We start from the raw sequence: 25,526 nt of genomic DNA on the forward strand, positions 1-25,526 counted from the left end.
TTTTTTCACTGATTGAACTTCAAAATACCTAGATATATTTGAGGCTATGCTGATGGTTGAACTGAAAAGGAGATGTCAGAATATTATAACGTAAAGTTCATTATGTTACCTGACTAATGCATGGAAACCTGCCAATTTCAATATAGAGAAATACAAGAGATTAAGAATAAAGAGATGTTCTAGGAACATTGTTACATTTTAAAAGATGCAAGGACTTCATAAGAAAACCTTATACAATTCAACTGACTTCAACTGAGGTTCCGAAAAGATGTTACAGTGGGAATGCATCTCCTACCTAATGTTAGACAAAGTTTTTCATGTTAATCTATTTGTTTCCAGAAAGATAAGTACCACTGTGGGAGGAGGGAGCCCTAGGCTCCCTCTCTTTAAATGAGCTCCTTGTTCTAGTCAGTGCTAAATTCACAGCTATAGATATTGCAGCTTAGATTTTATTCCAAGAGTAAAGATGATATATTCATAATCTCAAATGTAGTCGTTTTGTTTTCAACAGACCAATGCTAAAATCTGCATGTGAACCATTTAGCTGACACAATAGCTCCACATACTGAAAGCTAATAAGAAACATGCTTCTGTGATGATCTTTAGCTCAGTGTGTAATAACTTCACTCAGGTTGGAAATTTCAGCAAAAGAAGAGTGTGGTTGCTGTCTGGATATTTACAAATCATCTGAGAAGTGCTGTTTTAAAAAAAAATATATACACAAAAAAAAAACCTGAAGTCCTATCATAGTAACTTCAGTTTCGGGTCACTAAAGAAAGGAAAGGTTGATGCTCTAGTTCAGGAGTGGCCAGCCTGTGGCTCCAGAGCCACATGTGGCTCTTCAGAAGTTAATATGCAGCTCCTTGTATAGGCACCGACTCCGGGGCTGGAGCTACAGGCGCCAACTTTCAAATGTGCCAGAGGGTGCTCACTGCTCAACCCCTGGCTCTGCCACAGGCTCTGCCCCCACTCCACCCCTTTCCGCCCCCTCTCTTGAGCCTGCTGTGCCCTCGATCCCTCTCCGAGCCTCCTGCATGCCATGAAACAGCTGATTGGGAAGTGTGGCAGGGGGGCACTGATCGTTGGGGCTGCCGGTGAGTGGGAGGCTCTGGAAGCAGTGGAGACGGGGGCGCAGATGAGGGGCTGCTGATTTATAACTGTGGCTCTTTGGCAATGTACATTGGTAAATTCTGGCTCCTTCTCGGTCTCAGGTTGGCCACCCCTGCTCTAGTTACTAGATGGCAACTTCATTAATGAAGGCCAAATATTAATTTAACTCTTTGTCCTTGTCATGGAGATATTATTGCTCTCAGTGGTGATCATGTTTGTGACCTTCTGCATTGGACGTGTGATATGAAAGTGAGAGGTTTTCTTTTTTTGAGATAAGCATGTCCTGTGGATCCAGGGACAGAATAAGCCCACTGCTCCTCCTGCATGTCGTAAGAGGCAACTAAAAGGGGGCTACCTCGAGAGGGATGGGCTCCGCCAGGTTAGAAATTTGCCCAGGTTAATAATGACCACCATCTGTCTCCCACCAGGGCAGACACTATAAGTATACTACTGGTGTAACACCAACAAAGAGGATCCGTGGAAGAGATAGCATCACCATAGCCATGTGGAATGTAAGGACATTAAGACAAATAGGGAGGTTAAAAGAACTCAAGTACGAAATGGAAAAATACACCTGGGTTACCTCCTAGGAATCTGTGAGGTCAGATGGAAGAACTTTGGAGAGGTACTAACAGAAGAAGGCCATATACTCTATTATAGTGGAGAGGACAAACATGTCAAATGCATAGGATTTCTTGTGCATAAAGAAATCAAGATTTCAGCATTAGGATGCCACCCAATGTCCAGCAGGCTTATTTCCGTCCGTCTAAAGGCAGTACCATTTAATATCACTGTGATACAAGTCTCTGCCCCCCAAAACAGACTCTGACAATGAGCAAATTGAAGATATTTACAATCAGCTGCAAGATATCAATAAGGTACACAGGAAAGATATCCAGGTTGTACAAGGAGATTGGAATACTAAAATGGGTACTTATGCACAGGCAGATTGATGAGATTATTGTGGCCCTTTCTGTAATGCGGTAACCAATGAGAGAGGATTTAGACTTTTGGAGGTTGCCAGCAATAACAATCTGGTTCTTGCAGACACATTAGGAGCATATAAAGCATCCAGACGATCACCATGGCATGCAGCTAATGGTCTACATCACAGCCAGATCGACTACATCGTGGTGCAAAACTGATTTTCTTCTGGGATTAACAGAGCTAAAAGAAGGAGCTTCCCCAGTGCTGATATTGGAAGTGATCACAACTTTGTGATGCTAAATTTTTGGTTGAAGCTAAGGAAAATCGTCAGGTCAAAGTTCACCAGAACCGAGTTTGACTTAGAGACCGAAACATTGTAGAGTCATTCCAAGCAATAATCGGTGGAAAATTTGCCCCGCTGCTTGCTCTAGAGGAAGACATAGAGACAATGACCAACAATTTCAATGCTGTAATGAATGAGGCAACAATGGAAATCCTTGGGAAACATCGTAAGAAGACAGAACCTTGGGTCGCAAATGAAATTACTACAAATGTGTGACATTAGAATAGAGTTTGAGAGACCAGGACAGCACTGAGGGAGCTGATAAATACAGAGTGATTGGCAGAAAGATCAAGAAAGGAATGAAGGTGGCCAAGGAGATATGGATTGAAAAACAATGCTGTAAAATTGAAGTGTATCAATAATAAAAATAGAAAACGAGCCTTCCAGGTTGTAAAGGATCTGATGAAGGAAAGATGGACCAAAACTAACGCAATTCAAGACAAAGAAGGGAAAAAGTCTTACAGAAGAAAGGAACATCATGAATAGGTGGACAGACTGCTGCTCTGATCTATTCAACCACAAGACTAATGGAGATCCTAGTGTCTTAGACAGCCCAGATTCAACAGAGGAGGATGACTTTCCAATACTACATGAAGAAGTGGAGACAGCTGTGAAATCACTCAAGAATGGAAAGACTACAGGTATTGACAACAACTCAGCCAAATTGATGAAATTCGGAGGAGAAATAGTAATAGATGTACTCACCAAGATCTGCAACAAGATCTGGCAAACTGGTGAGTGGCCCTCCACATGGACACAGTCACTAGTCATCATTCTGTCAAAGAAAGACAACATGCAATTGTGTCAAAATTACCGGACCATAAGCTTAATTACCCATCCCAGCGAAGTGATGGTGAAAGTTATATTGAATAGATTGAAGCCACAAGTAGACAATGTCATTGCTGAAGAACAGGCTGGCTTTTGTGCTGGAAGAAGTACCACAGAACAGATTTTCAACCTTAGTCTTTTATGTGAGAAGAACTTACAACACCAGCAGGACATCTACCAAGTCTTGGTTGACTTCAAGAAGGCATTTGACAGAGTATGGCACAAAGCTCTGTGGGCAACCATGAGGAAGTACAATGTTGGTCGTAAGCTTATTCTTACCATTAAACAACTGTATGCCAAGGCCAGCAGTGCAGTTCTCGTCAGTGGCACAATAGGAAAGTTGGAGTCCAGCAAGGCTGTCTTCTTTTGCCCACATTGTTCAACATCAGACAGCTGCAGCGGCACAGGAGCTAGCAAATTCTGTTGGAGGAGAAGGTAGTTGTACTTGGTTTTCTATTTTTAGTATTTGTGTGTGTGTAGGGGCTTTGTGCTGGGAGAGCAGCTGAGCCCTGATTAGGGGGTGGGGCTTTGTGCTGGGAGAGCAGCTGAGCCCTGCTTAGGGGGTGGGGCTTCTGACTAGGGGTCCTATAAAGGTAGCCAGCCAGTCAGGCAGCGGCACAGACAGCTGCAGTGGCACAGGAGCTAGCAAACAGAGCTCTAAACAGGGGAGTTTGAGTGGGAGTCTGTAAGGGGAGTTTGTGTTGTGGTGCTTGTTTGGGGTTTGCTTTTGCTGGGGGGGGTGGTCTTTTTGGTGTGCCTTGTGTTTCCCAGATAAACAGGATTTAGGTGGGAAGGTGATGACAGATATGGAGGCAGCTGTGGGAGTGACTCCTGTAGTGGAAGACACATTGAGGATGACTGGATGTGGAAGCTGTGGTATGTACATGATCCTGGAGGGGGGAACCGGTAAGAGTTTTGTCTGCATGAAATGCCGTCTGATAGAGCTGATGGAGGAAAAGATCCGAGGTTTGGAGATGCAGGTGGAAAGTCTGGTTGAGTTTAGGAAGGGGTTTGAGCAGATGATGGAGCAAAGATATGAGGTATCTGAAGGGAAAAGCTCAGACTCACGGATGGAAGCAGGGCTGGGGAATTTTGAGGGGAGACTGGGTGAGGAAAGTGGTCAGTGGAAACATGTGACTCAAAGAACCAGGCAGAGGAAAAGACGGGTTAGTGAAGGAGAAATAGAGCTTAGGAACAGGTTTGCAGAGTTGGAAAATGAAGAAGGGGCTCAGCAGGTACTTGTTGAAGGTGGAAGGGTAACCAAGAAGAGAAGAGAGGCTAGTCCTATAGGAAAAGCGGAAGAGTCAAGGGAGACGACACCAAATATGAGCCCCAGGAGGATACAGGATGGGTTGAAGAAGATTATAAGGGAAAATAGGAATGGAAAGAACTTGCAGCCAGAGGGAACAGGGGAGAGACTGGAGAATAGCACTGTCACCAGGAAAAGGCAGGTCTATGTGATCGGGGACTCTTTATTGAGAAGAATAGACAGGCCTGTAACTAGAGCTGATCCAGAGAATAGAAGGGTGTGCTGTCTTCCAGGTGCTAAGATACGGGATGTAGACCTGAGGTTGAAAAGGATTCTAAAGGGAGCAGGAAAGATTCCCCTAATTATCCTTCGTGTGGGAACAAATGATACGGCTAGATTCTCGCTGGAAAGTATTAAGGGAGACTATGATGCTAGGCTGGGGAAGACGCTTAAGGAAATTGAGGCTCAGGTGATCTTTAGCGGGATCCTTCCTGTTCCTAGAGAAGGGCAACAAAGGTGTGACAAGATTATGACTGTCAACAGATGGCTTAGGCAGTGGTGCTATAAGGAGGGCTTTGGGATGTATGGCCACTGGGAGGCATTCACAGACAGAGGACAGTTCTCTCGGGATGGACTTCATCTGAGTAGGCAAGGAAATAGACTTCTAGGATCGAGGCTGGCACAACTGATAAAGAGAGCTTTAAACTAGGAATTAGGGGGAGATGGATGGGAGATGTCCAGGAAATCTCCACGCCAGATTTTAGCATTGAGAGGGAAGAAGACGAAGTAAGAAAGGATACAGCCTTGGGTAGGAGAATGTATATAAGGAGCGAGGGCGGTGTGGATACTAGTCTAATAGGTTATACTGGCTGTAGAATGACTGTGCCTAATAGGGTACAAAATGTGAGCGAGGCCAAACAGCAAAAATTAAGATGTTTGTACACCAATGCGAGGAGTCTAGGTAACAAAATGGAGGAACTAGAGCTACTGGTGCAGGAAGTGAAACCAGATATTATAGGGATAACAGAAACATGGTGGAATAGTAGTCATGACTGGACTACAGGTATTGAAGGGTATGTGCTCTTTAGGAAAGACAGAAACAAAGGTAAAGGTGGTGGAGTAGCATTGTATATCAATGATGAGGTAGAATGTAAAGAAATAAGAAGCGATGCAATGGATAAGACAGAGTCCGTCTGGGCAAAAATTACATTGGGGAAGAAAACTAGTAAAGTTTCTCCTACGATAGTGCTTGGGGTGTGCTATAGACCTCCGGGATGTAATTTGGATATGGATAGAGCCCTTTTTAATGTGTTTAATCAAGTAAATACTAATGGAAACTGTGTGATCATGAGAGACTTTAACTTCCCAGATATAGACTGGAGGACCAGTGCTAGTAATAATAATAGGGCTCAGATTTTTCTAGATGTGATAGCTGATGGATTCCTTCATCAAGTAGTTGCTGAACCGACTAGAGGGGATGCCATTTTAGATTTAATTTTGGTGAGTAGCGAGGACCTCATAGAAGAAATGGTTGTAGGGGACAATCTTGGCTCAAGTGATCATGAGCTAATTCAGTTCAAACTAAATGGAAGGATTAACAAAAATAAATCTGCTACTAAGGTTTTTGATTTCAAAAGGGCTGACTTTCAAAAATTAAGGAAATTAGTTTGGGAAGTGGATTGGACTGAAGAATTTATGGATCTAAAGGTAGAGGAGGCCTGGGATTACTTTAAATCAAAGCTGCAGAAGCTATCGGAAGCCTGTATCCCAAGAAAGGGGAAAAAATTCATAGGAAGGAGTTGTAGACCAAGCTGGATGAGCAAGCATCTTAGAGAGGTGATTTAAAAAAAAGCAGAAAGGCTACAAGGAGTGGAAGATGGGAGGGATCAGCAAGGAAAGCTGCCTTATTGAGGTCAGAACATGTAGGTATAAAGTGAGACGGGTTAAAAGTCGAGTAGAGTTGGGCCTTGCAAAGGGAATTAAAACCAATAGTAAAAGGTTCTATAGCCATATAAATAAGAAGAAAACTAAGAAAGAAGAAGTGGGGCCGTTAAACACAGAGGATGGAGTGGAGGTTAAAGATAATCTAGGCATGGCCCAATATCTAAACAAATACTTTGCCTCAGTCTTTAATAAGACTAAAGAGGATCTTGGGGATAATGGTAGCATGACAAATGGGAATGAGGATATGGAGGTAGATATTACCATATCTGAGGTAGAAGCGAAACTGAAACAGCTTAATGGGACTAAATCAGGGGGCCCAGATAATCTTCATCCAAGAATATTAAAGGAATTGGCACCTGAAATTGCAAGCCCAATAGCAAGAATTTTTAATGAATCTGTAAACTCAGGAGTAGTACCGAATGATTGGAGAATTGCTAATATAGTTCCTATTTTTAAGAAAGGAAAAAAAAGTGATCCAGGTAACTACAGGCCAGTTAGTTTGACATCTGTAGTATGCAAGGTCCTGGAAAAAATTTTGAAGGAGAACTTAGTTAAGGACATTGAAGTCAATGGTAAATGGGACAAAATACAACATGGTTTTACAAAAGGTTGTTCGTGCCAAACCAACCTAATCACCTTTTTTGAAAAGGTAACGGATTTTTTGGATAAAGGAAATGCAGTGGATCTAATTTACCTAGATTTCAGTAAGGCATTTGATACCGTGTCACATGGGGAATTATTAGTTAAATTGGAGAAGATGGGGATCAATATGAACATCAAAAGGTGGATAAGGAATTGGTTAAAGGGGAGACTGCAACGGGTCCTACTGAAAGGCGAACTGTCAGGTTGGAGGGAGGTTACCAGTGGAGTTCCTCAGGGATCGGTTTTGGGACCAATCTTATTTAATCTTTTTATTACTGACCTTGGCACAAAAAGTGGGAGTGTGCTCATAAAGTTTGCAGATGATACAAAGCTGGGAGGTATTGCCAATTCGGAGAAGGATCGGGATATTATACAGGAGGCTCTGGATGACCTTGTAAACTGGAGTAATAGTAATAGGATGAAATTTAATAGTGAGAAGTGTAAGGTTATGCATTTAGGGATTAATAACAAGAATTTTAGTTATAAATTGGGGACGCATCAATTAGAAGTAACGGAAGAGGAGAAGGACCTTGGAGTATTGGTTGATCATAGGATGACTATGAGCTGCCAATGTGATATGGCTGTGAAAAAAGCTAATGCGGTTTTGGGATGCATCAGGAGAGGCATTTCCAGTAGGGATAAGGAGGTTTTAGTACCGTTATACAAGGCACTGGTGAGACCTCACCTAGAATACTGTGTGCAGTTCTGGTCTCCCATGTTTTTAAAAAGGATGAATTCAAGCTGGAGCAGGTACAGAGAAGGGCTACTAGGATGATCCGAGGAATGGAAAACTTGTCTTATGAAAGGAGACTTAAGGAGCTTGGCTTGTTTAGCCTAACTAAAAGAAGGTTGAGGGGAGATGTGATTGCTCTGTATAAATATATCAGAGAGATAAATACAGGAGAGGGAGAGGAATTATTTCAGCTCAGCACCAATGTGGACACAAGAACAAGTGGGTATAAACTGGCCACCAGGAAGTTTATACTTGAAATCAGATGAAGTTTTTTAACCATCAGAGGAGTGAAGTTTTGGAATAGCCTTCCAAGGGAAGCAGTGGGGGCAAAAGATCTATCTGGTTTTAAGATTCTACTTGATAAGTTTATGGAGGAGATGGTGGTATGGGATAATGTGATTTTGGTAATTAATTGATCTTTAAATATTCAGGGTAAATAGGCCAAATCCCCTGAGATGGTATATTAGATGAATGGGATCTGAGTTACCCAGGAAAGAACTTTCTGTAGTTTCTGGCTGGTGAATCTTGCCCATCTGCTCAGGGTTTAGCTGATTGCCATATTTGGGGTCGGGAAGGAATTTTCCTCCAGGGCAGATTGGAGAGGCCCTGGAGGTTTTTCGCCTTCTTCTGTAGCATGGGGCATGGTTGACTTGAGGGAGGCGTCTCTGCTTCTTGAAGTCTTTAAACCACGATTTAAGGACTTCAATAGCTCAGACATGGGTGAGGTTTTTCATAGGAGTGGGTGGGTGAGATTCTGTGGCCTGCGCTGTGCAGGAGGTCAGACTAGATGATCAGAATGGTCCCTTCTGATCTTAGTATCTATGAATCTACTTAGAGCACATAATGACTGATGCCCTAGAACGGGGTGGGCAAACTTTTTGGGCTGAGGGCCATATCTGGCTGGGGAAATTGTATGCAGGGGGTTGGGGTGTGGGAGGGAGTGCTGGGTGTGGGAGGACATGTGGTATGCATGAATGGGCTCAGGGCAAGGGATTGGGGCAGAGGAGGGTTGCGGGGTATATGAGGGGGCTCAGGGTTGGGGTGGAGGAGGGGTGTGGAGTGCAGGAGGGGCTCAGGGCAAGGGTGGAGGAGGGGTGCGGACTGTGGGAGGAAGCTCAGGGCAGAGAGTTGGGTGCAGCAGGGGGTTGGGGTGCAGAGGAGTGTGGGGTGTGGTGGGGGTTCAGGACGGGGTTGGAGTGCGGGGTGCAGCAGGGGGCTCAGGGCAGGGAGTTGGGTGCAGCAGGGGGTTGGGATGCACAGGAGTGCGGGTGTGGTGGGGGCTCAGGGCAGGGGGTTGGGGTGCACAGGGTGCGGGGTGCAGCAGGGGGCTCAGGGCAGGGGTTGAGGGCAGGAGGGGTGCAAGGTGCAGGCAGGGAATTGGAGAGCAGGGTGCAGGAGGGGTTCGGGCTCTGGCCCGGTGCCGCTTACCTAAAGCAGCTTCAGGGTGGCAGCAGATGCACCCAGCGCCAGGGCAGGCTCCCTGCATGTCTGCCGTGGCCCAGCCCCATGCCGTGCTGCTCTGCTCTGGGAGGTGGCTGGAACCATGTCCCTGCACGGCCCCTGGCACAGGGCTCCATGCGCTTCCCTTGCCATGCCTCCAGGTATCTCCCCCGAAGCTCCTATTGGTCACGATTCCTTGTTCCCGGCCAATGGGAGCTGCGGGGGGTGGTATCTGGAGGCAAGGGCAATGCATGGAGACCTCTGCCCCAGGGCCTCAGGGACATGGTGCCAACTGCTTCTGAGAGCAGCTCGGGGCCTGCGTCACTACAAGGGAGGGGGCAATCCTGTGAGCCGCATCCAGCCCACAGGCTGTAGTTTGCCCACCCCTGCCCTTGAAGATCATAAATGCACAGTCAGCACTGTGGCGTGAACAATCTCAAATCTTCAGTTCACTGATGACGTTGATGGCCAGAAGGCAGTGAAGATGAACTTGCCAACCTTGTGAAACGATTGGATGAAACCTCCATAAACTATGGTATGGAAATCAGTGCAGAGAAAACCATGCTGATGACAAACAAATGTGATGGGATCAGCTCAGATATCACTGTCAGTGGACAAGAGCTGGAGACAGTGAAACCGTTCAAGTATTTGGGGGCAATCATCACTGATGAAGGATCCAGGGAAGAAATTCGGGCAAGAACTGTGCAAGCAGAGGCATCAGTGACAAAGCTAAAGCCAATTTGGACAAATAAGAACGTCTCCCTGGAATCCAAACTGGAACTGTTGCACGTATTGGTCATCTCCATTTTTCTGTATGCATGTGAGACATGGACCCTTACTGCAGAACTTGAACAGAAAATACAGGTAGTAGAGATGAGATGCTTCCATAAAATCCTGGGCATCTCTTACTTCGACCACATCACTAATGAAGAGGTCTGCAACATCATCACACAATGCGCTGGGTCATATGAAGACCTCCTGACGACCATGAAGAAGCGCAAGCTGAAGTGGTATGGCCATGTAACAAGATCATCTGTCCTATTCAAGATCATCCTCCAAGGGACAGTACAGGGGAAGAGAAGAGGTAGACAGAAGAAGAGATGGATTGACAACATAAGAGTGGACAGGAATGGACTTTGCCGAGACTCAAGCACTGACACCAATCGTCAGGGGTGGAGACAATTGGTTGATTGCTTATCCATAATGGTGCCTCAATGACCAATGCGGTTATAGGAGTTATGATGATTAAGAGTATTCATCTAACTCCCACACATGTTTAATGGATAAAGCATAGGTGTAAACATAAACTGAGACAGATATCTACCAGGTAGGAAACACTGTGGAATAAGTTCGTTAGCTGGTGGAAAAGGTTTGAGTAATTTATCTTTTCCAGTTTTGTAATTGTATTTCTCTATAATCCTTGAAAACTATGCAAATTAGAAAGTTCACAGTTTATTCATTTATTAATGCATCCAAATTCTTTCTAGGACAACATAGAGATAATGAGTGCCAATTGCCTGACTAGTAGCTGGAAGCTTACTCTGAGGAAAAGATGTATGAAAAATATAACAGGTATAAACATGCTGGGCTCAGTTATGCCTCTCCTGAGGTGAACTCTGATATCTCTCAGCTGATGAATGGATGGCCTTTTTTGTCTTCATAGAACTGTTCAGTAGATATCCGCTGATTATATAAGAGATTAATTATGCTCTTGGTGGAATATTTCTCTGACTATTCCAGTAAGGATATATTCTGCATTAAGGTTTTTAAAAAATACCCCCAAATTTAAGACTAACTTCAAAAGAAAAAGACATGGTTTATAATAAATCAATACTTATTGAGTCCCTTTTTAAATAGGAAAGATCATTTTATGAATGGTTATGGCTGATTTGAAACTACAATCTTTTGACATTAACAGATTAGCCAGAGTTTCAGTTCTGAGCAGAATCAACTCTTTTGCTTCCTATGTGATTTGAGTTCACAGTAAATTGAGAGAATAATCCAGATTTGAAAAGTGACTAGAGCCAATGCGATCTTCACTGAAAAGTGTTCTTCCTGAGATGATATGGCCATTTAATTGACTGAAAATATAAGCCAAAATATAGCAAGTTCTGTCTCTCTCATGAGTGCCCAGCTTTCCCGCCCCGGTGATTTACATCACTAATGGCTGCTCCGGGCACCCAAACCAACCTGCCTTTGCTGCCGGGGAGGGGCGTGTGACCGTTCTTGCAGCTTCCCTTTGCTTCCCTTTCAGAAGTAATTTTTCTACACGGAAGCAAAGAAATCTGAGGGGGACATGAATTCTGTGCACGTGCAGTGATGCAGAATTCCCCCAGGAGTAAGTTACTGTACTGTTAGTGGAAAGCTTGTTTATCCCTAGAAGATTAGCACAGAGGTATTTGCATGAAGGTTTAAACTGGCAGAACGTCAGCTTCTTAGAACTCTGGTATTGAATTAAGACTTTTGTGTGAGCTGTACCTTTCATTATTATATTCCATTTTTGTTATCAACAACAGATGTTTCTTTTATATAAAATTATGATAATGCTGATCATGAAAATTTAAACAGTAATATGTAATAGTGTAACTTTTTATGGTATATCTAGCAACCATGGTTGACACCTCTCATACCCAACACCACCATTCAATGTCTACAGAATTATTTTGCCGCAAAGGCTATAGTAAGTATTTGGCAAAATAGAATCTAGCTAAATGAGTGAGGATTTTCTTTTACCAGTGGAGACTTTTGTGAATATTAGTCTATTTTAATTTCATGTGAAGGAGCATCAAGAACACTTTTATTGCTACTTTTACAGTTCAGATTGAAGAGTCAATTTACAGAAAACGTTAGTCTAATAGTAAATTGTGTATTGGAACATTTTTCACAGGATTCTACAGAACAATTCAATACATTTCCACCTCACTCTACTTACCTTTCTACATCTCATGTAAGATATAAAATAGATCTTGTTTTGGAATATGATTTTTTTGAATGATTGAATAGGTAACTGGGAGCTGCCCATTATTGTCTCCAACTATGCAACATAAAGAGTATTCCCGTCAAACAGAAATTGATGTATGCACTTTGTGTACAGGCCTGGGGTCATGGGCCTAGTGTAAAGACACCTCTAAAGTGGATGTAAATGTAATTTATGCTAACTTTAAAGTCAACCCCTATACGCTGCCAGTGCAATGGAAAGGGACCTTAGTGTCAATAAGAATCGGACCTAAAATTTCTGTGTCCTGCAGAAAAGAAGTAGGGTTTTGTATAAACAGGAATTCAATGGAATCTCCCTGAAAGGCAGGTACAGTCTTAAGGCTCTGACACACTATATTTATTTTCAGATTTTTCAGTAAATGGTTAATTTAGAGAAGAAGAAAATTGAGCACAGTTAATATGTCTAAAACCAATCAGACTAGTCTATATTTTAGATCTTAATAGGATCCATTATAGAAGATTAGGGAGTTTAAAATGAGCCTTTATATAAAAAGGGGAAAACTCCTAGTATAATAAAATGACTTGGTAGCTTAATATTTTAACGCATGCTTTCTTCACTGACTTTGATGGGGCACCATCAAAACTAATGGGCCTTTAACAATACATTATATGTTGAGTTGGTTGGGGAGGGTGCACGACCCCCCTTTACTTTACCTATCTGTTCTGGTCTTCTGAGCAAGTAAAGAATCCTCTCTGAACTGCTCAGAGGGGGCAGGTCTTCAGCTGTGGTAAATTTTATGTCTCCCTTGACTTCAATGGAGCTATGACAGTTTTGCCAACTGAGGATTTTTCCAAAGATCCTTGTATGTTTAAATCCAGTGCCTGATGTCACCCTTGAATAAATTCCTTTTGTTTAAAAATTTATTTTCTCAAAGTGCATTTTCAGTGCTGGTGAAAGGTGACAGGCAGCTTTGGTGATTGCATTTCTCTGTCACTGGAGCACAACAACAATGCAGCAGCCTTTCATATAACCCCAAAATGTTGTGCCAGTGTGAGTGAACCTTGAGCAAGTAGTTCAGTCTCCATGTCCATTTGTTCCTTAATGTGTCTGCTTATATGACAATTGGGCTAATAAATACCAATGTGTTTGTCTTGTGGTGTGGATACCTGCTCATTAGAACTGCACAGAGACCACCAGCAAGTCTGTTGGAGAATAACAACTATTTAGTAACTCTCCTTGTGCAAATTTGAAACCAGCCACCTCAGATGAAAGCTCTATGTGAACTACCAATCCCACAAGCCATCTGGCAGCCTTTGTTATGAAGGTAAAATGCAGAAGGTTTTCAGGGATCAGGATTCAGTTTGGGTCATGTTTCTTTAACTATTTAGAAGTTTTATAGAGTTTATGAAAAGAAATTTAATTTAAGGGAAATACAGACTATAAAAGGGGAGTAGAGTCCTTGCAAAATACAGATATAGTCAGATGTAGTTGAACTCACTTTTCACTAGTAATGTGTTGACAGCTATTGCTGTCTATAAAAATAAATAAATAAATAAAAATTGAATGAATATAAACAATTCCTGATTCACTGTTTGGTAAACTAAATAGGGTTGCCAGGTGTCTGTTTTTTTACCACAACACCCAGCGCTGCTGACCGGGCCATTAAAAGTCTGGTTGGCAGTTCAGCGGGGCAGGTAGGCTTCCTGCCCAGTTTCCTGCCTGGCTCCGCATGGATTCTGGGAAGCGGACACATGTCCCTCCGGCTCCTAGGGAATAATTCACTGCGCATACAGCATTCCCTGGCTGCTCTTCTGCCATGAAGCTGGAAAGACGTGTCGCTGCTTCCTGGGAGCCGCCTGTAGTTAGCGCCTCCTGGAGCTCACACCCAAATGCCTTCCCGGATCCCGCACCCACTCCCTCACTTCAACCATTTGCCCCAACCTGGAGACCCCTTCCGCGCTCCGAACCCCAGAGCCCATACCCCCTCCCACACACCTGCCCCAGCCTGGAGCCCTCTCCCACACTGCAACCCCATTTCCCAGCCCGGAGCCCCCTCCCACGCTCTGAACCTCTCAGCCCCACCTCCCAGCCCAGAGCCCCCTGCTGCATCGCAAACCCCTCATCCCCAGCCCCACCGTAGAGCCCATACCCCCAGCCAGAGCCCTTGCCCTCTCCCACACCCCAACCCCATTCCCCAGCCCAATGAAAATGAGTGAGGGTGGGGAAGAGCAAGTGATGGAGGGAGGAGGATGGAGGGAGTGGGCAGTGAGTCAGGGCAAGAGAGTTTGGTTTTCTGCAATTAGGAAGTTGGCAACCCATAGCTAAATTATTCTAATTTTATCACATAATATTTTGAATATAATTTTTTCTGTACAACATTTGTCTAGTTTGGGTGTGTTCATGTGTGTAACATACTTATACATACACATATAAACAAAGTAAAGACCAATTATTGCAGTAAAATCCTGCTCATGTTAATGTATTTTACAAAACACGTACATCTTAAAAACATCCCCCAGTCTCCAGAGAACATACCACTGACAGTGAACAATCTGTCACTTGAACAGTTTTGTCATATAATTTTATTGGCACTCTAAATAGTGACATAATGAAGAAGAAAAAAGTGAAACCATCGTATGGCTCACAGAAGGGTGACATGAGTGATAGCCATAACAGATATACTTTGTGAGTGTTAGGTTTGTTTTTTAAACTATTACTATATTTTTCACTTGCTGGAAAGCATATTGAAGCACTTGCCAATTGAATAATAAGTGATGTACAGAAAACACTGATAGCAACAACAGGCCGCCACGCACATGTTTACTGTTTCAAGTGGAAATTATTTTAAATTGAGATTTCCTAGTATGTAAACTTCAGGTGTCAGGTTTCTTGCTGAAATGAGAGCAAAGGCCTCAAATGAAAACAATCTGCATATGAAGTAATAAAACGTACGTGCGTGTGTGTGTGTGTGGGCTTTTGTTGCAATATTACAGTTAATTTAACAGTTTTTTTAAAAGTCCTATTTAACGATTAAATATCCCAGTTTCCTCTTGAGGAGAGGGAAATGTGATGAGTAAGTAGAGAAGTGGGGGGGCTAGTGGTCCAGGAGTTTTGCACTTCTTAGTGTTATTAATGTTTTGCAGCAAGGGAGGCCTCCAGGAAGTGGGAGTGAGCTTAGCTGCTGAGCAGAGTGAGGGGTGGTGGAAGGGAGGATGCTGAGTAAAACAACAAACAAATTCTGGGGAATAGATTAGCACACTGCTGGCAGAGCAGCAAGGGAATCTATGGATGAGATCCCCAGCGAAGCTTTCAGAAGTTACAACGTGATCCTTTGTTGGAGGTTTTGCTTAAATAGGGGAAGGAACTTCTTTTTTTAAACTGGGCCTTAATGCTGTTGCACTACAGCATCCCCTACACTAGGCCGACAGAAGGAAATGGGCTGAAACTAGCTTGGTCATTACCATAGCAACACATCTGCGGGTGGCTGAAAGAGAGTGAGTGAGAGAAGGGGTGGCCTCCTGTCCAGCGTTTTGGTGATATCTCTTCTTTTTCTTCAGACCGAAGTTTACTTCGCCCTATTTTAATCCCTCTAAAGAAGATGGCGTTTGGTTTCTCTACCCAAAAATGTCTTTTGGGGAAAAATCTCCTGAGTGGAACAAGATTGGAATAGTTTGCTTTTTTCTTTCTGCACGCCACAAGGATATAGCTTCTTATGCTGTGTGTAATTGAGACCAAACGTTGAGCTTGGGGCCCAGCAGAAAACTGTTGGGACCTGCAGGTCATTAGAGGGGTGAACAAAAGGGAATCCTGGGTCGTCTAGAGAGACAAGGAGAACATGCCAGCATCATGGAACCTGGTTAACAGAACAAATAGCATCGAGTCCATTCACTCTGAACTGTCCAGCCCATAAGAACAAGTGGGTACAGTGGGAACACTAAAATGTTGATACAATGTAAGCTTACACCAAAGGAGTACAGTGCAAGGGAGGTACGTGCTCAGGATTTTCCTACGGGTTTAAAGGAGGCATAGTTGGAAAAAAACAGAACACACAACTTTTTGGCGGCTATAGACTTGACTGGAGGATCTTTATCAGAAAGATGTAGGCTCGAAGGAATACCTAACCATGATTGGCCTGACCTTCAGCTTACAGGAGTTGCTGACAAAATTTGAAAAGGTACGAGGAGACAAGTTTCAAGGTATTTTTTTTTTCAAACAAATAAAGAAACAAAAGGGCAGGTCATTCTAATTTTACCAACTTCATTTTCTGTTTGTCTAGGTCCTTAGATGTCAACTCCCAAATATTTAAAAGTAATATTTTTCTCTCTTTCTTCTTTCACAGGCGGTAGAGGTATTGTTGTAGCATTTACTCTGCCAATCACCTTCTTTCTCTTTTTTTTAAAATAAGTCACAGAAGTATTCAGCGTTGCTCAGCCTTGAGTACAAAGGTACTTTTCATAGTGCTTGTGATTTCATGTAATTTGGCATCAGGAGAGAGTGCTTCATAACATGCTGTTAATTTAACTGAAAATTGTTTTTGTGAAACTAAAAGATCTGAGTGAATTTAACAGTAAAATGACTTCATCAAATAAAAATAGTACTCTCCCCACATCTTCATCACCTCTTCCTCATCCCAATCTAGTTTTAGTCTTTCCCTTATCTAAACCCCTGATAACCGTAATCCTGTGAGGCAGGATGCTTGGTTGTGTAGCAATTACACTGATCAGAGTTTATGGTACTTGAACTCATCTAAAACGTACCACTTTCACCTAAGTGTTAGCACTTCTGAAACCAGTAGTGTGTGTTCATGTAACAGAATCTTTAGCTTGGCTCCACTTACTGTGTTTTCATGCAGTCTTTTTTTCCATGGAAAATACACAGTAAATCTGCTGGTGTTATACAGAGCCATAGCTGGGAGGGCAAATAAATGTTATTTTTCCTAAGCGTTCAGCTTTAAAAATAATTGTAGGTTATTGCAAGATTTGATAGGAAAGAGAGAGAGCCACACACCCATGCCCTAAAATCCTAAAAAAAAAAATCCTGTTTACACCCTGTATGCAATTTTTGCAACTCTAAAAGAGACATTACCAATGTAGTCCTTGATGGAAACTGAACTCAGGTTATTTGTTGAATACAGTGAAGGTTTTTTATTCTTATGGGAGGGATGGCTTGTTTAATGATTTCATTTCATTTCAAAATCAGTAGTACCATTGTTCTGAAAAGATTGATAGATGTGAGCTTTCTGCAGTATCTTCAACTGCAGTTTCATCTGCGACTTCTCAGCTAGTTTGCAGACACAGTGAGATGGGTACTGTACTGCAGGTCCACCATTATAAACGAAAAAGTGTCTTCTAGTGACAGCTGGTAACAGCAGGTGACAAAGTTTGACAACAAAAGGCTCTGTTTGTGTGACGTGCTTTTTCTTAATAAGTATATAGTACATGTAACACGAATCATTTGCTACACTTAACCTCTCTGAGAGTCAGTAATTGTAGGCAATATCTGGACATTAGTGCTGTAATTGCTGCTGTTTGTCTTAAAAGCTTAGGTCAGACAACAGATGTTAGTAAGCTTCATTCTTCTAGATGCCTTTGGGTCATTTAATGACAGTTTAGAAAGTAGCTGTGGTACTACCACTAGTGTATTTCTTTTGTACCACATAGAGCCCTGGTGTCTGCACATTTCACGTTCTCCCTTGTGTTTTTGAATGTGCCAGTGAAAGACATCCAGTATCTTATTCCTGTTAAAAGAATTGATTGTAGCAGTTTTAGACAAAAGGCAGAATTTACAAATCTCCGCTTTTCTCTGCTTTTTTGTCTAAAGCTTGCTGTATCCTTTTATCTTTTGTGTTGGGTTTCCTAATATGGTATAGGAGAATAACTAAGTACTGTAGAAGAATGTTAATATTTGTGCAACATTCACTATATGAACTGTGATCAGAAATTTGAATATGTATTTTCAGAACAACTCTTCCTCATGTGCCTTTTCCCCCATGACATCAGTAAACACATGCACACGTCATGTTCATCCTTTGGCAGAATGGTTTGCTACCAGGAATACTAGCATCATGAGAGATCCTGCTTTGTAGCTACTCCTAACTTTCTGGAAGCATGAATACATGTTGTAAAGAGAGAATTACTGTGGTGGTAATGCAGAAGCCAGATGGAATTCCCAAAGCTTGAGCAACCCATATGCAAAAGCAGAGTCACATTACACTGAAGAGGGTTGTGCTGCTTTGGCTTTATTCAGTCCCAAAGATCTAACTGCTGGAATTAGTAGAACTAGATTTATGCTGCTCTTCAGACATTCAGTCGCTGCCACGTGACTGGGCTGCAAAATTTGTCCCGTGTCAACACACTTTGAAATCTCAAGCTTTGAAAACAAATAGTTCATGTGTGTTAAAAGAATCCTTAACCATTTTGCATGTCCCCTGTTAAGCTTTTCTACAGGTTTGATTGAGAATTGAGTCAGCTTCTTGCAAACCCTTGCTACAGTGCAAGACTTCTGATAATATGAGCATGGAAAATAAGGAGATGAAAAATATTATCTAGAGGGTTTTTTCCTTTTAAACTCTTGTTTAGAAAGTATCTGAGAGCTTAAACACTAATTAAGGTACTGTTATACTCGAGCCAATTGCTTTTGTATACTGCTTTGACCTACTTACATAGTAATCACAGTAGATATGATAGGTGGTGCTGTCTGTGTGACATTTTAGAAGGTTTAATGTCTTTCTTTATATGTAGTTCTGCCAGTACTGGATTTATAATAGTGGCAGTTCTGCCCAAGGGTTTGCATGTACATGTGTGCTTCTCTACTCTGTGTGAATTCCTTCTGAATTGATTGCCTAAAAGCAGACAACTTCAGGCTTCCGTGGCATGGGAGATGGGAGGAATCCTTCAAAAGTCAGAATTCTCTTCTGGGGCTAGAAGAAAGTCCCCCTTCAGGAAATCTGTCCCTTGTTTCTCTTGATGCTGTCGTCCTCCTATTTCTTAATTGTCTCCTTTTGGCGGCAGCTTTTTTTTTTCTTTGGGGGAGAAAAGCACATAATTAATGTGCATTCTTCCCCATAAGAAATGCAAAGCCTTCCTGCAATGGGGGCTAGTGAGCATTGAATCTGACCTACAAATGCACTCACAGGCAATTTACAGCAGTAGTAGGTAAATATAATAATGTATCTGATTCAAAACAGAGCAAGTAGTCTGCCCTGAGGAGCCTCCACTGCTTTGCTAACCACTGTGGACCCTCATTAGAAGTGACCAAATAGAGATGTCCTGGCTGATGTCTGTCTGGCATGTTGCTGTTCCATTCGGTTGCAATTGACACTCATGGGTTATTCCAAATGAAAGAGCTTTCCAAGGCATTTGAGCTCCCTTGTGGAGCAGTCATAACCCTCAGAGGTCAGGAGTTGGAAGGTGGCAGATGGAGAGAGTGACAAAATTAAAGCCACAATGGTGAAATAGCCTGGGATATTGTCCTCTGGGGATTATCATTCTTAAAACCTTATTATAGTCTCTGCTTTATGGGAAAAATAAAAGGAGTACTTGTGGCACCTTAGAGACTGACAAATTTATTTGAGCATAAGCTTTCGTGAGCTACAGCTCGCTTCATCGGATGCATATTCAGTGGAAAATACAGTGGGGAGATTTATATACACATACAGAGAACATGAAACAATGGGTTTTATCATACACACTGTAAGGAGAGTGAGCACTTAAGATGAGCTATTACCAGCAGGAAGGCAGCGTGGGGGTGGTGGTGGGAGGAGGAAAACCTTTTGTGGTGATAATCAAGGTAGGCCATTTCCAGCAGTTAACAAGAACGTCTGAGGAAGGAGACTGGGAGTGGATGGGTCATTACACAAAGTAAAACTATTTCCCCATGTTATTTCTCCACCCCACCCCACCCCCCACTGTTCCTCAGGCGTTCTTGTTAACTGCTGGAAATGGACCTTGATTATCACCACAAAAGGTTTTCCTCCTTCTCCCCATCCCCCTTCCTGCTGGTAATAGCTCATCTTAATGCTCACTCTCCTTACAGTGTGTATGATAAAACCATTGTTTCATGTTCTCTGTATGTGTATATAAATCTCCCCACTGTATTTTCCACTGAATGCATCCGATGAAGTGAGCTGTAGCTCACGAAAGCTTATGCTCAAATAAATTTGTTAGTCTCTAAGGTGCCACAAGTACTCCTTTTCTTTTTGCAAATACAGACTAACATGGTTGCTACTCTGAAACCTGCTTTATGGGAAATTCTTACTGAGTTTGCTGGGAATGAAACCAGTAGCTTTTTATAGAAATTTAATGGAGTTCTATAGAAATTCTCTAAAAACGCTATAGAATTTTTACAGGAGAAGAAAAATATTTATTAAATTCTAAGCAGTTGTTACAAAGAAACCTATAAAAATATTATAATTTTGTATTGTATAGGACTTTTCCATAATGAGTTTTAACTATTAAACTATATTATTATTTAATATGGTTTTGTGTATCTTTAACACACTATTTAGGGAAGCCTGACATACATCTTTTTATCCACAATGGCTAATAAAATAACTTCTGTGCGTTAGTACTTACAACCAAGTAACTGCAATATTCTGGGGTTCCAGTTTCTTAAGAACAGAAAAGAGTGAGATTTTACCTTTTACTTAAAAGTTCATTCTGTTTTGTTTTGCTTAAATCACAGGTTGGGAATAAGGAGTTTTCTCCAACACGTCGTATTTTTACCGTTAGTGGAGGGCAGGCTCTGAAGACCTTTTTCAGAAGAAAATATTATGGCTCTGTATGTAACATCATGGAAACACATGTGAATAAACAAGCAAAACCTAAACAAAAACATGAGTGGCAGTAATTATAGTGGTAGAGTTTGTGCTACTGCAGTCTGAATTGAGGGTCTTATGGTGTTTCCATTCTGAAAAAGCCATTTCAAACGTGGCTGATAATAGAATACTGTTGTGTAATTTAGGACCAGAATTTCACACTGTAATAGGGTTGCCAGGTATCTGGTTTTTGACCGGAACATCTGATCAAAAAGGGATCCTGGCAGCTCTGGTTAGCAGGACCGGGTTGTTAAAAGTCCTGTGGCACAGGGCTGACAGGCTCCCTACCCAGCTCCATGCAGCTCCCAGCATGTCCCTCTGGCTCCTAGGCACGGGGTGGCCAGGAGGGCTCCATGCACTGTCCCCACCCCCAAATGCCAGCTCTGCAACTCCCAATGACCAGGAACCGTGGCTAATGGGAGCTGCAGGGGCAGTGCCTGCAGGCACAGAGCCCCCTGGTCCCTCCACTTAGAAGTCGGACATGCCGTCTGCTTCTGGAGCCACCTGAGATAAGTGCCGCCCAGAGCCCACACCCTGAATCCCCTCCCACACCCCAACCCCCGCCTCAGCCCCCTCCCACACCCAAACTCCCTCCAGGAGCCCACAACCCTAACCCCAACCACCTCCCATGCCCCAACCCCCTGCCCTAGCCCGCTACCTCCTTTCTCCATCCCAAATCCCTCATCCCCAGAGCTCGCACTCCCAGCCGTATCCCTCACCCTCCCTGCCTTCCAACCCCCTATCCCAGCCTGAAACCCCCCACACACCCAGAACTTATTATATCTAGCCCCACCCTGAGCCCAGAGCCCCCTCCTACACCCCAAACCCTTCATCTCCAGCCGCAACCAGAGTCCTCACCCGCTCCCACACCCCAATCCTCTGCCCCAGCCCGGTGAAAATGAGTGAGTGAGGGAGGGGTAGAGGGAGAGGGGATGGAATGAGCAGGAGGTGGGGCCTCGGAGAAGGGGCAGGATGGGGCGGGGCAAGGATGTTTGGTTTTGTGCAATTAGAAAGTTGGCAACCCTACTCTGTAATAAATTGCTATAATCTGGTGGTTAATGTCTCTGCTATCGAAATAACTGTTTAAAATATCCATTGTGCTGTCACTAACAAATCAAACAGTTCCTAACTACCTGTTTGGTCTTGTAGCTTGAAGTTCAGGAATGGGAGGACTCATGAGATTTAGGTTTTGTTCCTAGCTCTGCCACAGACTTTGTGTGACCTTGGACAAGTCAGTTGAGGGCCAAACTTTTCAAAGTGGCCATTAATTTTATGAAACCTCATTTTTAGGGCTATGTCAATAGCAACTCCCACTGACGTCAGTTGGGCCTTGGGGCTTTTTTCAATATTCTAGTCAGAGAAGGTGGATGAGGTAGTCTGTTCTACTGGACCAGCTTCTGCTGGGTGTCAAAGAGACCAACTTTTGAGCTACACAGAGCTCTTCAGACCTGAATGAGGAGATGTTCTTGAATGGTGGTGCATGTCTCTTCCTGTGACACAATGCGGTATTTTGGTTTTTCTCCTTGTTTTACCCCTGGCTTCTGTTATCTGTTACTGTGGCCCAGACAATGTGGAGCTGTTTTCATGTGCTCACTTGGGAGACGCTTAATATTATTTTAAAATGTTGAAAGATAGAAATTGACCTGATACATAGACCATGGTGCTGCAATTGCTAGGCTGAGCCGGAGATAGTGGTCATGGATGAAGAGGGCTAGGAATTGCAGGACATGGAAAAGGGGAGTGAAGAATGTGAAGTGGCATGAGTCTGGGGAGAAGGCCTGGAAAAAAGGGGCAATGGATCCAGGACTAGCATAAATTGGGGATAGGGGGCATGTCCTGAAGTTGGGCTGCCCAGTTTTGAAATGAAGAGCACTCAGGGAGGCAAGAGAGTATGTGCATGATGTGGGAACATGAGTGGCAGTTGTGGAGGGGAAAGATGGGGTAATGCAGTAAACTAGGGTCATTGAATGAGAAGTAGAGGGAACTGTTAGGGTAGAGGTTTGTGGGTCTTACAGGGAAAGGCGGAGGATTTCATCCTTGTCAATCTTTAAGCCATGAAAAATATCTAGATTGGAAAACTTCAAGTTCTTTCTTATGTCCATTCTATATTAGAGGCGTGTTCACCCACATGCACCAGTGTCGGAAGTTATTCCCTTAGCAGTATCCATAGGGGACCAGCCCACATGGCACGGTATAAGGGGCGCTACCGGTTCTCCCAACCTCAGTTCCTTCTTGGTGCCAGTGACGGTACTGGAACTTCTGCTGCTTCGGCTAGCTTACTTCAGTGCATCTCACAAACGTTTCTTTTTAAAATAGTTGTGTATAGTTTAGCATTTTAGTTAGTTCTAGTTAGTTGGTCCGGTATGGGACTCAGCCTAGGTACAGGGCATGCCTGGTCCCCAGGCTTTAAACCATGCCATTGTTGTAAGTGGCCCATGCCCATCAGCGACCTGCACGTTAGCTGTTTACGGCGTCTAGGAGAAGGACATATACACGACAAGTGTCACACGTAAGTCATTCCAACCCAGGACAAAAAAGGAAAGACACATCTGTCTCAGGGTACTCCTGACGGAGTCGGTGCTGGCACCAGAGCAGAGGTCTGACTCTGCCCCGAGCACTGCAGCATCAGTATGGAGCACCCCGCTAGTGCTGTCTACAAGCCAGCACCGATCCCCCTACCAAGAAGCCCAAGAGGTGAAGATCTTCTACTTCTCAAAAGGGAAAGGAGAGGGCCAAAGGAGAGCCATGATCCATGCTGGGTGGCTCAAAACCTCTGTCAGGGAGTCGGGCACCAGCTTATGTTGAGCTCCCCCTACTATGCCTTCCACACAGGACAGTGATGAGGGCCTCCATCAACTTGAAGTCCTTTTGACGCCTGAGGCCCTGCAGGCAGCACAGGAGATCCTGACGCTGGTAAACCCTCCTTGGAACTGTTCCGAGTGTCCCTGCCTCAGCAGTGCCACTCCCAGTCCTAGGGGACATCCTGCCAGTGTTTGGCCGCACGGAGCCATCGTGCCTCAGACTTTGGCTCAGAGAGGCCCTCATCAGTCTCTGGACTCTGTGCACCGACAGCAGGATTTGACACACGGCTCACCAGTAACCTGGCACAGACCTGCAAAGGCACATTCCCTCACCCCCAGGCATGAGTGTCGAGACTGACCCATCTCCAATGCCTTTGCACCGGTCCTGCGACTGATCTGCAGAAAGGGTCACCAGTCAACCGCTCGCCGCCACCTGTTGCCAAGATGCGAATCCCCTCAATCAGGGAGATTTTTACCAATGACCGGCCCGCTCAGACTCCGGGTCCTGCTCTAGATCCCGGTACAGGTCAAGCAGCATGAGGCATAGATCGCTGGTCTATTGACGCAGATCTGCCAAACGCCAAAGATCCCTGGGGTCATGTTAGAGGAACTCATCCTAATCGGACAGGTCGGCACTGAGGCACAGCAGCTACTGGGCCAGCTGGTCATGGTCACTCTGCAGCTCCCGCTCTGCTTACGACTCCAGTGCTGATCACGAGTCCCTAGTAGCAGGACATACCCTGGCACCAGAGGTATCCTCGACCTCATCGGCACCACAACCGACCCCGTGGCCTCCAGGCCAATGGCTGGCAGCGTGGTGCCCCTGGAATCCATGGAGGTTCACGCCGCCTTTCTGGCCGCCCAATCAGTGGCGGGGGCCTCAGATAGGCCGCAGCAGCTCGCCCTCCTCCGGAGGTAAAGGCCCCATGGAAAGACCCCCCCAGGCCCATGAGGACCTAGGGGAGCAGCCAGTTGGACTACCAGGGGATGTGGTGGATCCCTCGGTGCTGGCTTCGTCCTCATCGTCGCCATATGAAGCGATTACAGATCCCCCTCACCCAGTTTCGCAAGATGACACCAAGACTTATCAGGAGCTTTTGAAGAGGATCGCCTCTCACCTGGGGTTCCAGGCAGAGGAACTTGAGGAGCTGCTGGCTCACTGTTCAAAATCCTTTGCTCCATGGCACCTGCTAGAGTGGCTTTACCCCTACACAAGGGAGTATCGAAAATAATTAATGACCTATAGCAAACCCCCTCTCCCTGACACCCATCTCAAAAAGGGCAAATATTTTGTGCCAGCTAAAGGCCGTGAGTATCTCTATGCTCACCTGGCCCCAAACTCCCTCATAGTTGAGTCTGTTAACCAGAGGGAGAGGCAGGGTCCACCCGGGGCTACACCCAAGAATAAAAACTCAGAGACTGGATCTGTTTGGGTGAAAAATGTATTAGTCTTCCAGCCTTCAGTTGAGAGTGGCCAACCACCAAGCCCTTTTGAGCTACTATGAGTACAGTCTGTGGCAGTCTATGGCCAAATTTGAGGCCTTGCTGCTCGAAGGGTCCAGGAAGGAATTCTGAGCGATCCTTGAAGAGGGTACAGCTGCAGCAAGATCAGCCCTCCAAGCAGCCTCGGATGCAGCAGACTCCTTGGCTCGCATCATGGCCTCCAACCACCTTGTTTTTCTTTCCTGCATGGAACAATATAACTTCAAACCACTGGGTCCTCAATACTGTGGTGGAGGGTTTCAGTTTATTTCTA

General features: G+C 44.1%; 1 protein-coding gene across 7 annotated transcripts in view; it reads left to right on the plus strand.

Moving 5' to 3' along the window:
* The window catches only part of UTRN (utrophin), a 607,443-nt gene that overhangs the window by 360,197 nt on the left and 221,720 nt on the right, over positions 1-25,526 (plus strand). For 4 of the 7 annotated variants that reach the window (XM_038397679.2, XM_043511142.1, XM_038397678.2 and 1 more), the window contains one exon: positions 20,837-20,932. The exons of the other annotated variants lie outside the window; for them this stretch is intronic. In XM_038397679.2, the coding sequence (XP_038253607.1) occupies positions 20,837-20,932 (96 nt within the window). The remainder of the gene's footprint in view (positions 1-20,836; positions 20,933-25,526) is intronic. 7 annotated transcript variants of the gene reach the window in all.

The sequence above is a fragment of the Dermochelys coriacea genome, chromosome 3 (genome assembly GCF_009764565.3).
Source record: "Dermochelys coriacea isolate rDerCor1 chromosome 3, rDerCor1.pri.v4, whole genome shotgun sequence".
Taxonomy (NCBI): domain Eukaryota; kingdom Metazoa; phylum Chordata; order Testudines; family Dermochelyidae; genus Dermochelys; species Dermochelys coriacea.